General features: G+C 33.2%; 1 protein-coding gene across 1 annotated transcript in view; it reads right to left on the bottom strand.

Annotated features, from left to right (window-relative positions):
* LOC143225598 (tryptophan 5-hydroxylase 1-like) overlaps positions 1-16,759 on the bottom strand; it is a 43,318-nt gene that overhangs the window by 14,546 nt on the left and 12,013 nt on the right. Inside the window, exons 3-10 of the mRNA XM_076455325.1 lie at positions 16,091-16,316; positions 11,505-11,605; positions 6,569-6,636; positions 4,112-4,162; positions 3,017-3,115; positions 1,782-1,828; positions 740-875; positions 127-253 (exon numbers count right to left, since the gene is read on the bottom strand). Of these exons, the coding sequence (XP_076311440.1) occupies positions 127-253; positions 740-875; positions 1,782-1,828; positions 3,017-3,115; positions 4,112-4,162; positions 6,569-6,636; positions 11,505-11,605; positions 16,091-16,316 (855 nt within the window). The remainder of the gene's footprint in view (positions 1-126; positions 254-739; positions 876-1,781; positions 1,829-3,016; positions 3,116-4,111; positions 4,163-6,568; positions 6,637-11,504; positions 11,606-16,090; positions 16,317-16,759) is intronic.

The raw sequence follows: 16,759 nt of genomic DNA, 5'->3' as shown, positions 1-16,759 counted from the left end.
AGTAGAACGCATTTCCACACGATTTTATTTGTTGTACCAAATTATGAGTAAATTGCCACAGTATTACAGTCTTTATTAATGATTTAAACACATAATTAATTTTCAAAAACATTAAAAACGTCTTACTGTTGCCAATTTATCCACTTCATCGTCGGAGGCTCCTAGTGATGCTAAACCAATCTCTTGAGAAAACTGAGAGAAACTGTCGTCTGCCAGAAGGGGCACGTGACCCAGAAGTTCGTGGCAGCAATCACTTACAAGAAGGAAAGAAATTTATTGTATAAATCTTAATAAAATTATATAAATTTACTAGATTTATTTATATATAAATCCTTGCATAAGTATTAATATAAGCTTTTATATGATTATATCGAAAAACTTTAGAAACATCTGCCTGTGATTTGTTAAAAACAAAATACTTTCAAAAATCGCTTAATTTCAACAAGAGAGTTCGCTTTATTGAATTGTAAAGGTGGTTGGTATGATTATTAAAACTTTAATATCCATACCAGCTATCTTTAGAATGCATATTTACTTCAAGTATGTTTCTCATCGTCATGAGTCAGGTTAAATTATTTTCATAAATAAAACTAATATGCTTGTTTGCAATTTCCAAGATAAAATTGACAGAAATTGTTTTAAGATCTGATTTTAAAACTCTTATGATTGCAGTGAATAAATGAACTATCATGTTATACTGTACACTTTATTTCTGTTGTTTAAATATGATGATACTTACGGTTCGGGAGTATAAAAAGGATCCGAACTGTGACGTATATACTGCGTGCAATGGAATACACGAAAAGCTAGACCTGCCAGAAAGTCACGTGATGACAAATATCCAGCAACTGGTCGAACTTGAAATCCTGTCCTTCCTTGTAGAAAAATAATCGCAAATTCTAGTATATATTCTATTCGATGCTTACATTATACCAGTAAAAGTAGAAAAAAATGCAGATTCTAAAGTTTTATTCCTGCAAAAATACACTCCCGATCATAAAATTATTGTTCCAAGAAAACTTCTTTGGTTTTTTTAGTTATTGTTAAAATAATACGTCATAGTTTCTAAGGTTTGGGCCACTGGAACAGTTCGCAGGTTCTTCTATTAGTGTCATAGATATAGTTCACAGGTTCCACGATTTATGTTACAGGAACAATACAAATGTTCTTAGATTAGCGTTACAGAAACGGTTCACAGGTTTTTAGTTTAGTGAAATAGGAATAGTTCACTAGCTCTTAGATCAGTGTTACTGGGACAGTTCACGGGCTGATAGATTAATTAGTGTTACAGGAGTATTTAACAGATTCTTAGGTTTGTGTTACAGGTATAATTCATGGGTTCTTAGATTAGTGTTACTGAAACAGTTAACAAGTTCTTACATTAGTCATTCAGATGTAGTTTACAGATTCTAAGATTTGTGTTATAGGAAAGGTTTACAGGTTATTATATTAATGTTACAGATACAGTTTACAAGTTTTAACGCTAGTGTTACAGAAACGGTTCACAGGATCTTAAGTTAGAGTTACAGGAATAGATCAGAGGTTCTAAAGTTAGTGTTAGAGATGAAACCCACACACTCTAAGATGAGTACTACAACCAACATATTTTAGATTCATTGTTTCATATTTTTTTACGTTATATTAAGATAAAATTATATTTTTCTGTTGAATTAAGTTCGAATGTTAACACGTTGTTATTATTGTAATGTGAATAAACTTCTTTTTTTATTTCGTACTTAAACTAGGTAATTAAAATAAAATAGCTTTGTTTTACGACATACGTTTCAAGAAGCAGCTAACATCCTCCAACTGGGGAATATTATCCTCTCTGGAAGTAGAAATATTAGTTTTAACTAACTTTCCATAACTTTATAAAAAACCGTAGTATAAATTACACATTTCATTAAAACGTTGAAAGTAATAATTTATTAAAATACGCTTACATTTTTCAAGATGTGTAGTTTAAAAATTACCAAGAGGGTTGTAATAAAGCATAAAGTAACACGGTGGGCTATATATACCTTGCCCGCCATGAGTACCAAAATCTAGATGCTAGTATCGGAAGTCTGCAAGCATACTTTTGTACCACTGGGGAACAATTATTAAAAGATCTAAAAACTATCAAGTGATGAGGCCCGGCATGTCCAGGTGGGTTAAGGCGTTCGACTCGTAATCTGAGGGTCGCGGGTTTGAATTCCCATCACACCAAATATGCTCGCCCTTTCCGCCGTGGGGGCGTTATAATGTGTGGTCAATCCCACTATTCGTTGGTAAAAGAGTAGCCCAAGAATTAGTGGTGGGTGGTGACGACTAGCTGCCTTCATCTAGTCTTACACTGCTAAATTAGGACGGCTAACACAGATAGCCCTTGTGTAACTTTGCGCGAAATTCATAACAAACAATCAAGCGATGATAAGTTGTTTTACGTGATAATTTTGTAACTATTATAAATGTGGGTGTGTTTTCCTTATATCAAAGACACATTGAGCTATCTGCTGTGTCCTCCGAGGAGAATCGATCCCGTGATTTTAGCGTTGTAAATCCGAAAACTTACCGCTATTCCAGCGGGAGACAACTATTGCAAGACTTCTGAAAGCTGATTAACAGTGACGTTCACGATTTTACTATTAAATACTGTAAAAGTAGAATAACGTGGTAAAATTTGTTGAACTCAATGACTTGATTTTTCACTCGAATCTCAGCTTACACAACAGTGTCCATTGTAAGAAACTATAATTCCTAATCTCAAGCTACTGAGCCACCAACCCTGATAGACAAACAACTGAAAAAGAAATAAACATAAAAAGAAGATAAGGCAGTCAGAAACTAGTAAATTTCTATCAAAACTACTAGTAGCTATTAAATTCATATTTTTAATTTTAAAGCATTTTAAACTTAAGTTCACACATCCAAGTGTGCACTGAAGTAGTGATAGAGATCTATTATATGAATGATAGAACTGTTATTTCTAATGAACAACAGGTTGTTTGTGGTAATATTTATAGTAGTTACTTACCTATATCCACAATATTTAATAAGAAGGTTGAAGTTTTCCAGAAACTCTCTACAAGCATGGGTTGGGTACAGTGCCTTCAGGTGTTTGAAAACTCTCCCCCTAGAAAAATCAAGATAAACATCTGTGTGTGAAATTGCATAAAAGCGAAACGTAATGCTTTAATTTTCAGATTTTAAAGCCAAGATACAAATTTTTCACAGAATCCGTTGATTGTCGCTCCACAGAAACTAACTAAAATTAATTTAGTCATTAGGCCTAAGAGTAGTTTGTTATATTCTATTCACCTGCATCACACATCAGCGATTACAATGAACGTAACAAAAACGTGCATTGAAATCTAAACTGTAATCATTTGATGTTATCCTTAGTAATAAATGTATAAAACTAAGAAGTAATACTCAAATGATGAAGTCTTTGAACTACAAATTAAATTAACCTTAAAGCTTCTAAATATACCTTAAAAATAATGTAGCTACATATATCTTCATAAAAACAATAGTACTGTCTGTTGTATGTCCATCTTATTACTTCTGACAATGTGGATGGATCTTCATGATTGGTATGGAGGTTCATAGAGTCCGTCGGGAAATACATGCACATTTGCGGTTTCTCATTTTGTGTTTTACAGTTTCTATGAGCGTTTTTGCGATTTTTTTTAATTACATATAAGGAAGAAGCTTTTCATATCCCAAAATAGCCTTTCATTACTTATGAATTTACATAACCTCCGTCCAGGGAACAGGTACTATAGCTAGTCGTTAATAGTAAAGGATTTTAATATAACTACATACAATGTTAATAGTCAATTGTTTTAATGTAACTACATATACTGTTAATAGCTAAGGGTTTTAATGCAGCTGCATATATTGTTAATAGTTAAGGACTTTAATGTAGCTATATATACTGTTAACAGTTAAGGGCTTTAACGTAGCTACATATAATATTAATAGTTAGTAGATTCTGTTACAGAAGTTTTTTAAATACCATACTTCGAAATAAAATGACCATTAATATAAACATCTTCCTTTTAACATTGAATTACAGTTTAAGGTAAACCAGATAATAAAAACTGTATTATATTCCTTTTCTTCTTACCAAGTGTCGGTTTCTTCTTGAGTGTATTCGACTCTTGGGATTGATTGTCCACTGGCAAAAAAGGGAAAATGTTTAAAACACACTTCTTGAATGTCAGTAGTTAGGTTAGATTTCCTTTTATTCATTACCATAGTTTCGTAATCAGTTTTGGAATTTCCAGTTTTTAAGAAACCGAAAGTTGGTTTTATACAATAGTTATGGTGATGTTTATGTCCTCCTTTTGTTGATTAGTTTCTGGAACAGACTGACTACTTTACGTGTCTGAAAGTTAGCTATGTGAAATGCATCTCTTGTTATCAGGTTGCCCAGCGTATATAATGCCGTTGTAAGACAAATTTCTTTTTATTTTGATAAAGGTCCCTAGTTATTTGAGTATTAGTAATATGAGAAAAGGCGTGGCCTAGTACTTAGTAGGCTTAGATAGTGAGTTCGAGGGTTCATGATTTGCGGTACATTATTACAAAAACAATTCGTCGCACTTTGGAGATATCGGTGCTCTGTGAATTTTAAATCCAAACATTTGATCAGGAAAGAATAGCTCAGTACATGGTATTGGGTGTTACTGATGAACTGCTTTCCTTCTTACGTGTCATTGGGTGTTATTGACGAATTGCTTTTCTTCTAGTCTAAAAGCTCGAAATTAGGAAGGATTATGTGCATATATCCCTTTGTGTATCTTGGCACGAAGTTTTTAAACACACAGATACTATTATGATAAAGGATTATTCTTATGGATACTACTCGTATGGGATAAAATTGCCTTAACACCTTGTTATTAGTCCTCACAATCTGAGAGTTAGAGCCATAAGGTTTATGCATGATTACTCGCTAATAACAAGAATATGTGTTATTAACCAGATTAGTTATTAGTAACAAGATAAGATATTATTAATTAAATTGAGTATTAGTTACTATGTTAGGTGTTAGTAACCAGATTATGTGTTATTAAGCAGATTAATTGTTAGTAACTAGATCAGATATTTGTAATTAGTAACCAGATTAGTTGTTAGTAACAAGATTATATACTAGTAATTAAACTGAGTATTAGTAACTGTGTTAGATGTTAGTAACCAGATTAGTTATTAGTAACTGGATTACATGCTAATAAACAGTTTAATTATCAATAATCATAACCAGAAGAGAAAATATTACCGAGTTTAGATACTGAGAATATTAAGATAACAAGTATTAAGAACAAATTTAGGTATTATTAATGGAGTAAAGTTTAATGGAGTTTCATCTAGTATCTTCTTCCAGTGTTAATAACACGAGTTTTATTTCTTCTGTTATCAGTCGCTTCAGTATCAGTTATTGTAATACAGAGAAAATTGTTATGAAATGACAAATAATAGAGTTTGCTGAATCGAAAACTTATATTAGAGTTTAAAAACCCATAAAACGTACATTACTTTGTAGCAAGAATAATGGGTGAATAACAGATACAACTTTCTTGCATCTTAAAATATTTTGGAAGAATTTATCGTTAAAGTCTTTATAGGCCATTTAAGCTTAATGTGTAAGCTTGTCAGTAAATTTGAAACACGTTCACTTCATGGACGTTCAGATGAACTGAACTAAAAACCACCGCTGGTTTTTCAAAGTCTTGAATTATTTTATTGGTCTAACAACAATATCATACTTTATCTACTGTATAATGATAACTAATAATAACAAATACACAAAACGTCTAAACTTGTACTAATAAAAATAAGATAACAAGATGAAAATCTAATGATGTTTTTATTAACTTTCAGAACAACCACACTGGAGAACCTTATGGCAACACTTATACACATAGAATGACAGGTAACATATTTTCAAAAATCTACGACCAGTATATTAGCCCCTCCCAGTGGCTCAGCGGTATGTCTGCGGACTTACAACGCTAAAAACCGGGTTTCGATACCCGTGGTGGGCAGAACATAGATAGCCCATTGTGCAGCTTTGTGCTTAATTCAAATCAACAACAACCAGTATATTATCCTTGCCGTTTCTCACGAGAGAGTCTTCATAATTATTCCAGTATGCTTTCTAAGGGATTCTGTGTTTTACTTAATGATGTAGTTGTTACAGTTTTGATGAAACAGTAGAGTAACAAAAAGTAATTAGTTGCTAATTTTAATGACATTCTACTGAAAATAAAGAAAAAAGTAATTTACTTTTTATCAACTGCTCCGTACTAACTGCTGTAAAAGAGTGGAAGATTCAGACTGCTAGAGCAGATTTTCTTTGAGTCATATCTCCCGATATGTATATGTGGATGTATGTGTCAAACGGACAACAGTTGGTTCAACCATTAATTTATATTAATGACATAAGAAGCTAGTACTAAATTGTGTTATAACATCATACGATGACAGCCAGTGTTCTTTATTACCCAATATTTATAAACAATAAAGCTTAATTTAAAAGAAAATTATTTCTTATTTATCTACTATGTTCCTAATTCTTACTTACTATTTGTAGGACATTGCAATATCGGTGAAATATTTGCGTCTTTTTCTGTAACTGTTGTCTTTGAAACCCTGTAGAAAAAGAATTGGAAACCTTACTTTAAATTGTTGATACTTACATAAACAACTGATACACTTTACTAATGAATCTAATTATTTTGTTTCATAACTTTATGACTTTTAAACCTCTTAATTCTTTTTTCTTTAAGAATATCTTGTTAAACAGTTAAAATTAGTAAAAAAATACTTTGAAGTTAAATGTTGAAGAACTAAACATTGGTCATAAAATAAACTGTCTGCAAACAAAACTAATGTAGAGAATATAATGTTTTACAGTTTCAGAATGTTTGGAGAGATTTTGACTTCCTTGTGTCCATACTTAAAACTTACTGTTTGTTTTTAACTATATAAAGATAAACTAACGATTTTTAGTTCACTGATGTATACAATATTTATCTTCTTATAACTATTGTTTGCATTGTATTCATTTGTAAATTGTTACTTCTTGTAATGCTGTAATATTTTGTTATTTAAATATTCTTGTTTATTCTTTTTAACTATTTATTATAACTTTGACCGACATATGTTATATTTTCGGCATTTCAGTTGAATAATCACATTGTTCTGTAAGAGAAAATAATAATAAGCCTAAGATAGAAGACAGGTATCATTAAAGGCTTACAATAATCCACTGAATCAAACAACAGTAAAACAATACAATGGAACGAAACGATAGTTTCACCAAATGTAGGTTCTTTTAAACATGTTATAAATGATAAAGAGTAACAAATAAGTCACATTGTATAACACGTCCGTTGATGGTAATATTCTTCAAAGTTGTGCTTTAACATAGAAGATATAGGGAAAGATTGTGGATGGTAATTTGTCGAGTATGGCATTTAAAGGATGATGTGCATTTTGAGACGTTAATTTACAAGTTTTGATTCTGTGTTTCTTGAAAGACATATTCTTCCACAACACATTTATAGAGATTCACAGCATCACCTACAAAATGACACAATAACGTTAATAGCTTGGATTGGTGTTGCTTCTAACAATATTAACATCCAGAGAGGACTTTTCCCACTCTAGACATTACGTCTTTCTCCGCATGAGACAAACAGGAATTCGGCTGATGTGGTTGTGAGAGCTAGCTCCATAATGAGCTGTAAGCCTATTTCTGCTACACTTCCTGAATTCTATATGCTTCCAAGAACGACGATCGTAGTTAAACCATCGCCTCAGAAAACTAAAGTCATAAATGGTTCTTAGACACTGTCAGTTATGTCGTGTTCCTTCATAAGAATGGCAACAACTTGTTGCTAATAAAACGCCAATTAGATGTGACATCATATGGACCTCAAAGGCACAACGTCAGTCGATCAACCAGTACTGCTATTATCATTCAGGAACAAGAGTCTATTGACAAGAGAAATAAACATAATGTAACTAAGTGATACTGCTGAATATTCACCTGATTGCTAGGCAGGTTACATTCTGATATTTTGTCTACCCGTTTTGTCGTAAAAGTCACTATAATGTAACATGATGAGTTAAATGGCTCCATTTCTAGTTATATGAGCTAGTTACTTACTTTGTTGATAAATATGCAACGTTTCCTGTTATGTGTTTAAATTAACTGAAACGACAAACATTTCTGATTCATATAACAGTATATCAGTGGCCACCATCAGAGAAAACTTTCATGAATTATGTTCAGCAATAGAGTTAACAGGCAAGAAATGCAAGAGTTTGGTAAGAACGTGAAGTTCCTTGCTTAATTGGCTTAGCCACGAGTTTCAAAAACAATAAGAAACACGATAATTCGTGGGTGCGTGATCAGTTCATCAACAACACGCAATACTAAGAGATGCTTAACAAGTTTACAGAATACCTTAATAATACAGAAGGATTAATCTGAGAGGCCTGCTGTACATTTTCTCGGGAAACATTGTCGAAAGCCAAACAATATGCCAACTATGTAAACATAAGTCATTTTGTTAGATATTGGAAACAGTAACAGTACAGGAGACGGTGCCAGACACGTTAAGTATATACTATTATAAATTATGTTCCTTCATAGCTCTCAAGTAATTGATTTAAGAGTGAGATCCTGTGTTGAGAGGTAGACGCGAGACATTCATATGTGAACCCCAGGGAAATTTTTAAAAAAATATAAGCAAAATCGTGCGTTCAGAACAATTTTGAGACTTTCTTTATACAACATTTACAAAGAGTACTGTATTACGGAATTCTTTAAAAACTCTATAGATTTTCATAGCAATCTTATTTGGTCTAATATTTTGCAGCTCCCTCTTATTTTAACTATTTGGCATCTGGCAAGAAAGCTTCTGCTTCACTCTCTGTGTGAGATATATTGAAATTTCTACATATAAAATCTAGGCTGTGATTGATTGAGTTTTGATAACTGACCAGTAAAGATGGCCAATAAGTGCACATGGCCTTAGGCTTATGGAAATAAGTGAATTTAATAGAACAGTGAGGGATGGAAGAAATCAACTCGAGTTTTCGATATATAAGGAAGAAATGCCGTTTTTCGTTTCTTTGTGATTTTAAGCTTCTGGTTCATTAGTAGTTGAGACAGATGAACCATATAGTGCATGTTGAACCTAGATGTTTAAGTTCCACATCTAGGTAGTACGAGGAACATGTACTTGTAGCTCTAGAGTTTAATGTTTTAATCATTACAGTTTTGACAGCTGTTATATGGTATGAACGAAAATTCAGATATTTATTTGTTTGAGTCTTCTTCTGATAAATGATAGTGGTCAACTTCTCCAAACTTATGTCTTTGTGAACCGCCGCGGGATCGAATCCAGGTTGCACCAAACATGCTTGCTCTTTCAGCTGTGGAGGCGTTATAATATGACGGTCAATCCCACTATTCGTTGGTAAAAAAGTAGCTCAAGAGTTGGTGGTGAGTGATGATGACTAATTGCCTTTCCTCTTGTCTTACACTGCTAAATTAGGGACGGCTAGCGCAGATAGCTCTCGTGTAGTTTTGCTCGAAATTCAAAACAAATTAAACGAATCTTTGTGAACCAGAACATCTAGAAATAAAGGTAACCTTATCATATCTCACCCATATGCAAGGATGATGAAGATATGGTGTTAAAAGGGTGTGTTCAAAATGTTGCATGAATATTTCTGCTACCATAGGTAATAAAGGTGAGCCCATTAGAGTGCCATATAACATATTGTAAAATCTGTTGTTCCAATGGAAATAGTTTGCATCGAGACGGATGTCCAACAAGACTATGATTTTTGGGATGCTGGTGGACGTTCTTGTTGAAAGTGAGATGTTGTGAATAAATTGTTTGTGTATAATGTCCATGGTGTCTTTAGCAGGTGTCTTGGTGACAAGTGAAACTTAATCGAGGCTAGTCATTATATCGTCTTTGGATATTACTTGACCAGAACTGTGTTTAACGAATTCTCGTGAGTTTCTAATTGAATGAGTCGAATCTATTGTTAGATATTTTATCACGTTACACGTATAGAAAAAAAGGCTAAATAAAGAGCTGTATATAAGATTATCAGTGCACCATTCAGTCTCCCCACAGTTTGGTAGTTTGTCCAAGATACGTAAATATAACGTACCCATGAGAGGAATTGTATTTTACTTAGATTTGTCATTTGTCAACTTACGAAACAGCTAAATTTATTTCTATCGTACATATTTAAATGCTAAATGCTCTTTATATGATCGTTCTGAGGATGAAGAAGACTTCAGTGGTCGATCTGAGGGTGAAGATTAATCCAGACACACTTACATTCAAGGATATAGCTTACGTCAGCCAGTAACAAGATAAAGAAGCATTATGATATCAAAGTGAGAACTGCGTATTCTACAACACAAGGAGATAAAATATACATCCCTAATGTATTGCCAACATCGGTAAAACAATAATAAAGAGGATAAATGATGTACCGTATTTATAGAAACAGGTTGCCAAGCCAAAGACTCAAGAACATGACAATGTGTATTATATACTCTTCAAAAAAAGAAACGCAAAAGGGATATTTTTGTTATTTTAAAGAAAAATATATGTAATAACGTTACAAGCTCAGAGTATGCGATGTTACACGTGTTAAGGCACTGATTGTCAGACCAAAATGACAATAAAAGTTGTGCACCTTGAAGATGGAGGAAAGCATCAGATTTTTCGCCAAAACGCATGCGTGTCCAATACATTTGTTTGAGAGATCTGCATGTTCTGCAAGTGCAACATGTGCAAAATCCCTATAAAAGTGACGGGTTCTCGGTTTCCATAGCTCAGTGTTAATCCACCAACACGCAATACAGTTGCGCCAAGACTGACTGAAGCACAATGCAACAACGCCATTGGTCGCTTGGAAGCAGGCGAATCTCGATCAGATGTTGCCAGAGCTGTGAATGTCCACCCAAGCACCATCACAAGGCTATGGAATCGTCACCAACAACATGGGTCAACTTCCATAGCTTATTCAACATATGCTACAAACATATAAAATGTTATTAAAGTAATATATCTGGTATATCAAAGAAATGTATGTTAAAATATATTTTAATTTTTACGAGTAGCAATTTTTTATTCTTTTTGTATATAATAACAAAACAAATAACTTTTTTTGCTTTTCCGAAAAACTCACATTATTTATCACAAAAATCAGTTAGATATAAACAGTCAATGCTTTGCTTTAAATAATAATGTATCGTTCGGTACAAATATAAAATTTAATAAAGAAAATAATCTAGTATCTTAAGTGATGTTTCCAGAACGTCCTGTTGTAATGAAATCTCAGTCTTAATTTATATGCATTTAAGTTTCTTAACTGCGTTAAAGAGTGTGTTTTATTTCATTAAATCCAAGCGCGTAGAAACGTACGTTTGTTGTAGGTGATCTGAAACACACTAGAGTATAACTAATTACACTTACTGGGTGATCAGCATCAAGCTCTGTTCCGTACATCAACACTCTGTTTGAAGTCTTGTCTAAGTCGGAGAGTTTCCTTGGAAACCATGGCATCCCACCGAACTCTGTTGGAGATAATTTAAACACTTTTTGTATTAGCAGTAATCGCGACAAGAAGAAACGTAGCTCAAATACTACAGTTTCCTTCGCTGCAGAAAAAAAATGCAGATATTGAAATCATATTAATAAGAAAGGAGCTTACTTCAAAATCAAAACTTTGCCTGAATACCTCAGATAATATCTACTGGAAACCAACTGAGTGAATTTTATAAACGAAACTAGAATGTGCAGTTTACTGGAAGAGTTTAAAACGTGAGTAAATCAGCAGCATTCTTGAAACAAACAGCTTTAATGTTAGTATAGTTCACGAAGAAACATGAAATATTCCTTTGAGATCAGCTGCTGATAATATATGAAACGTACTATACGTTTGTTGAAATTTTTTAGTGATGAAATAAAACGACAGAGAGACAGCTGATCCTCAGATGTAAGGAGACGAAGTAACTGAAACGTTCATAATAATAATAAAAATTCAGCACATAGTACAACCACAGGTGGTTACACTTCTTTTATTGTTAAAGACACAAAGGTAGTATTTTATAGGATTTGAAATTCATGCAAGTACCTATTCACATACCTGTGTAATGCAATACTGTTTATAGGTGTTCATACATACACAAAAATATATAATATTATACTATACTGTACGTTGGATATTTACTTATACATATATATATATATATATACACACACATATTTCCCGCATTTTGGATATCCACATACTTTTATTTAATTGTTATGTTATCATTAATTATGTGTACTAAGCATCAGAAATCTAAAAACAGAATTAGAGAAATAAGCATTTATGGCATTATTGGTTCATAAGTTTAGTTGTTTGTCTTGTTATTGTTTCGTCAATAACAAAATAATTCTGGAATTCATTTCATTAAACTGTAGCCATAAAATGTTAATAGAAAGAGTGTATATTACACCGAAACTTTACTCGCCCCCTGTACAAGACTTTTGAATAAAGTGTAACTAACAACTTGAGAAAAAACGTATGTTAATAGAACTGTGTCGACGGAAAATACGTGTTCTCGAAATAAGATGAAAAGTCGTCTGAATTTCACCTTTGTTACGCGTTATGACAGAAGATCTACACCGTTATCATCAACACTGGAGATTCAAAGGTCAACCATAACATCACTACTCCGTATATATTTCATTAAATGTGTTAGTTTAAAATTAAATATGAATAAATTATATCAACATCTGTAATAATATCACTATTGTTTATAAACACGGTATCATCGAGTTAATAAAAGGTGAAACCTCAGTCATTTAGATTGCTACACTAGAATTAATAAACTTACGTTTATAATAATACAGAGATTTTTCTAAGGTTTCATCTCATAAACACATGAAATTGTTAGGAACAAAGAAGCGGTATTGCTTGAATGAAATATGTTTCAACGGAAAAAGTTATTTTTACTTGGAGTAGTAAACTTTAGTTCCAAGCTGCTTATGGATTGTTTGTACCCTCTATTACAGTCCAGTAACTTTCGACCATTTGCATTCTTTTAGATGTCGTCAGCGGCTTTCGTTATTTATCATGAATGACAAAGACGTATATTTCTTAATACATTTAACAGTAAACTACTTAGAATGAACAGGATTTTTATGGAACATTTAACAAAAAGCAGAGGAGAGTTTGGCAAAACGTTAAATTTCGTGAATTTTTTTTCTGGTTTCTTTATTTTTGCACAAAGCTATACGAGGGCTATCTGCACTAGTTGTCCCTACCAGTGTAAGACTAGAGAGAAGGCAGCTAGTCATCACCACCCACCGCCAAATCTTGTGCTACTCTTTTACTAAATAATAGTGGGATTGACCGTAACGTTATAACGCCCCCATGGCTGAAAGGGCGAGCATATTTGGTTCGTCGGGGATTCGAACCGGCGACCCTCAGAATACGAGCCGAACGCTATAACTCATTTGGCCACGCGAGCCTCATTTTCTGGAACAAAGCGACAGGAACTAATATTTGGATTTTTTTTAAATAACGCTTCACTCCGTCATTGTTGCTTAATAAATACAAAAGTGATCTTTTCTTAATCAATAAGGTTGACATCGTAGTTTATACATACATACATATATATTTTTAGAGAAAATTAATACTGATAGAGTTCAGTAAATTAAATTACAACAAAATCAAAAGGATGTTTTGTTTGTGTTATTAAATTTCGCGCAAAGCTACATGAGAGTTATCTGCGCTAGCCGTCCCTAATTTAGCAGTGTAAGACTAGGGGGAAGGCAGCTAGTCATCACTACCCACCGCCAACTCTTGCGCTACTCTTTTAGCAATGATTAGTGGGATTGACCGTCATATAATATCGTTCCCACAGCTGAAAGGGCGAGCATGTTTGATGTGACGGGGATTCGAATCAGCGATCTTTGAATTACGAGTCGAGTGCCTCAACCACATGGCTATGCCGGGCCATCAAAAGGAAAGACTGCGTTAAAAACAGCAATTCCAAACATCTGACTAATTATACTAGTTTGTTATAACTAAAAACGAGCCGAAACAAAAATAAATAAAAATAAAAACGATGCATTAATTTAAAGAATCCCAGGGTACAAACTATAATGTAAGATATAAAATGTATCCTAGGTTTTGGAGGTGACTGATAAGTAGGACCCACGTTGCAGTGGGGATACACCATCTATCAACTTTAACCTCCATTCTCCAATCTTATACAAAGAATTAAAATAAAGTAAAGGAACAGCAATATAAATTAAAATTAAAGATATAGAAATAATGAGAGCGACATGTGGGTGCTCAAGCTTCACCCTTCACTGCCTGTAAACAGCTGTAAGAATGAAACTGCTCTCCAAAGTGAAGAAGAAGAAAAATTAAATACTACCAATCGTGATAAGTAAGTTAAATATATTTACCTCTTGAACTTAGCATTCCAGACCCCATTATGGGAGAAGAGCACTAACTGGTAGCCCAGTAAACGAATTATACTAGTATCAAGGGCCCCATCTAGTTATCTAAATTAACTCCTAACCACTCACCACCCATTAAGTTTACTGTAATCATCATGCTCTAAAAACGCTTTTATATGCGGTAAGGTATACATCCGCATAAAATAGTGCGAAGTTGTTAAATGATCTTATTCATAACTAAAAACAGTTATTAGACATTTTTAGTAATTTTTTTAATTTATTTCTTTACATTTATTTAATACATTCTTATAACTGTTACAGAATAGTTTAATAATTTTATTTAAAGTTTCTTTGTTAAATCCATTAGCTATTATTTTTTGTACTAGTATTTCAACATTACTGATAAAATATTGTAATTTATTACAAATTTTACAATATCTGTAAAAGGCACTGCCAAGTCTCTAGCTACTCTTTTACCAACGAATAGAGGCATTGCATGTTACATTATAACACCCCCACGAATGAAAGGGTGGGGATGTTTAGTGTGACAAGGATTCTAACCTGCGACCCTCAGATTAAGAATCGAACATCCTAACTATCTGTTCTTTATGTTTCCACACTTCTTGATTAATCATCGCTAAATTTGATACAGTAAAAGAGGATGACATGAGGAAGGTCATTAGGTAAGAGAGGTTGGATTCCCCCCAATCTAATTTTATATTGATAGGATTCATCAAAACAGTATGTATTTCTTTTCAGTATTAGTTATTAGTACCTTTATGTATATTATTGCACTTTTAGCATTTTGTTAAGAATAAAAACAAAAGCACAATTTTCTATCCTTACTGACAAATAAGTTTTTATTTCACTAGTCCAATAGACTGGTACTCCAGAGAGTTAAGAATAAATTTCATATCACTTTATCTAATAATCTCATTCGATTCTTTAACTCGCAACTTTTGAGGAAATAAGACAAACGTTGTTGAAAATAATTAATTTATTTGCAAGTAAATTGACATATATATCTTTAATGTATGTAGGCAATTTAAAAAACTCGTTACATGTGTCCACGGGCCTGGCATAGCCAAGTGGTTAAAGCATTCGACTCGTATTCCGAGGATCGCGGGTTCGAATCCCCGTCGTACCAAGCATGCTTGCCCTTTCAGCTGTGGGGGTGTTATAATGTTACGGTCAATCCCACGTTTCGTTGGTAAAAGAGTAGCCCAAGAGTTGGCGGTGGGTGGTGATGACCAGCTGCCTTCCCTCTTGTCTTACACTGCTAAGTTAGAGACGGCTAGCGCAGATAGTCCTCGTGTAGCTTTGAGCGAAATTCAAAAACAAACAAATAATACAATGCCCGCATTATGCCATGATTTATCCAATTTGGGAATATTTGGATAATATTAGTATTATTATATAAATACTTGAGAAAAAGAAATTTTCGGAAAATCTTAAACATGAATATACAGGCACATTAAAATAATAAAGAATAAGATTTTACTCAAAATTAAAGAATAAGCACACTGTGCTAATTACTTTACTTTCCTCTGCCCAAAATCACGAAGTTTCACATATTCTGTGTAATAATTTCAGAAACTGACCAGGATAGAGTTCTGGACTAGTGGGAGTTGTTGGTTGTACATCAGGTAGGTCTACCGAACCACTTTCGAGTTCCTCGAGCGTGATGCAGTCCACTTCGTGACGTAGCGCATGAATTAAGTCATTCATTTGTCCCTTTTCACATTCGACATCCACATAGATTTCGTATTGTGAGGTGTGTCGTTGTGACTTCCGAGATTCGATGTGGTTCACGTTCACGTTCTTTTCCTTGAGAAAAAAAAATAAATTCATTAAAAGTAGCTTTAAATGAATATTTTGGTCGAAACAAATGGTTGATTACCGAAAGATCAATTCAATGTTTTGAAAGTGTGCTGCAATATATCTGTTATAGAGAAATAAAAACTAGTGGTTGATGGTCACCATTCACTGTTTCTTTTTTTTTGCAACTTCTATCAATATTTTCATTCAAGTTTCTTTGAAATGGTGCTATTGTGTGTAGATCGGATCACATAACAATTGTAAGGAAAGTTACAAAATATTGAAAAAATATTTTTTCACATCTCATCACATCTTGTGGTTTAAAGTCTAGTAATGTTTTATGTTGAAGAGGTTTGTTACGTACTCTTCCCAAAAGCACTTAATCTTAGTGATAACGCACTACGTTGATAAAGACCAATATTAAATGTACTTTTGAAATATGCTATTTCAGT

Source organism: Tachypleus tridentatus, chromosome 9, assembly GCF_004210375.1.
Source record: "Tachypleus tridentatus isolate NWPU-2018 chromosome 9, ASM421037v1, whole genome shotgun sequence".
Classification (NCBI taxonomy): Eukaryota; Metazoa; Arthropoda; class Merostomata; order Xiphosura; family Limulidae; genus Tachypleus; species Tachypleus tridentatus.
The sequence above is the reverse complement of the archived record's forward strand: the minus strand, read 5'-3'. Positions and strand labels throughout refer to the sequence as shown.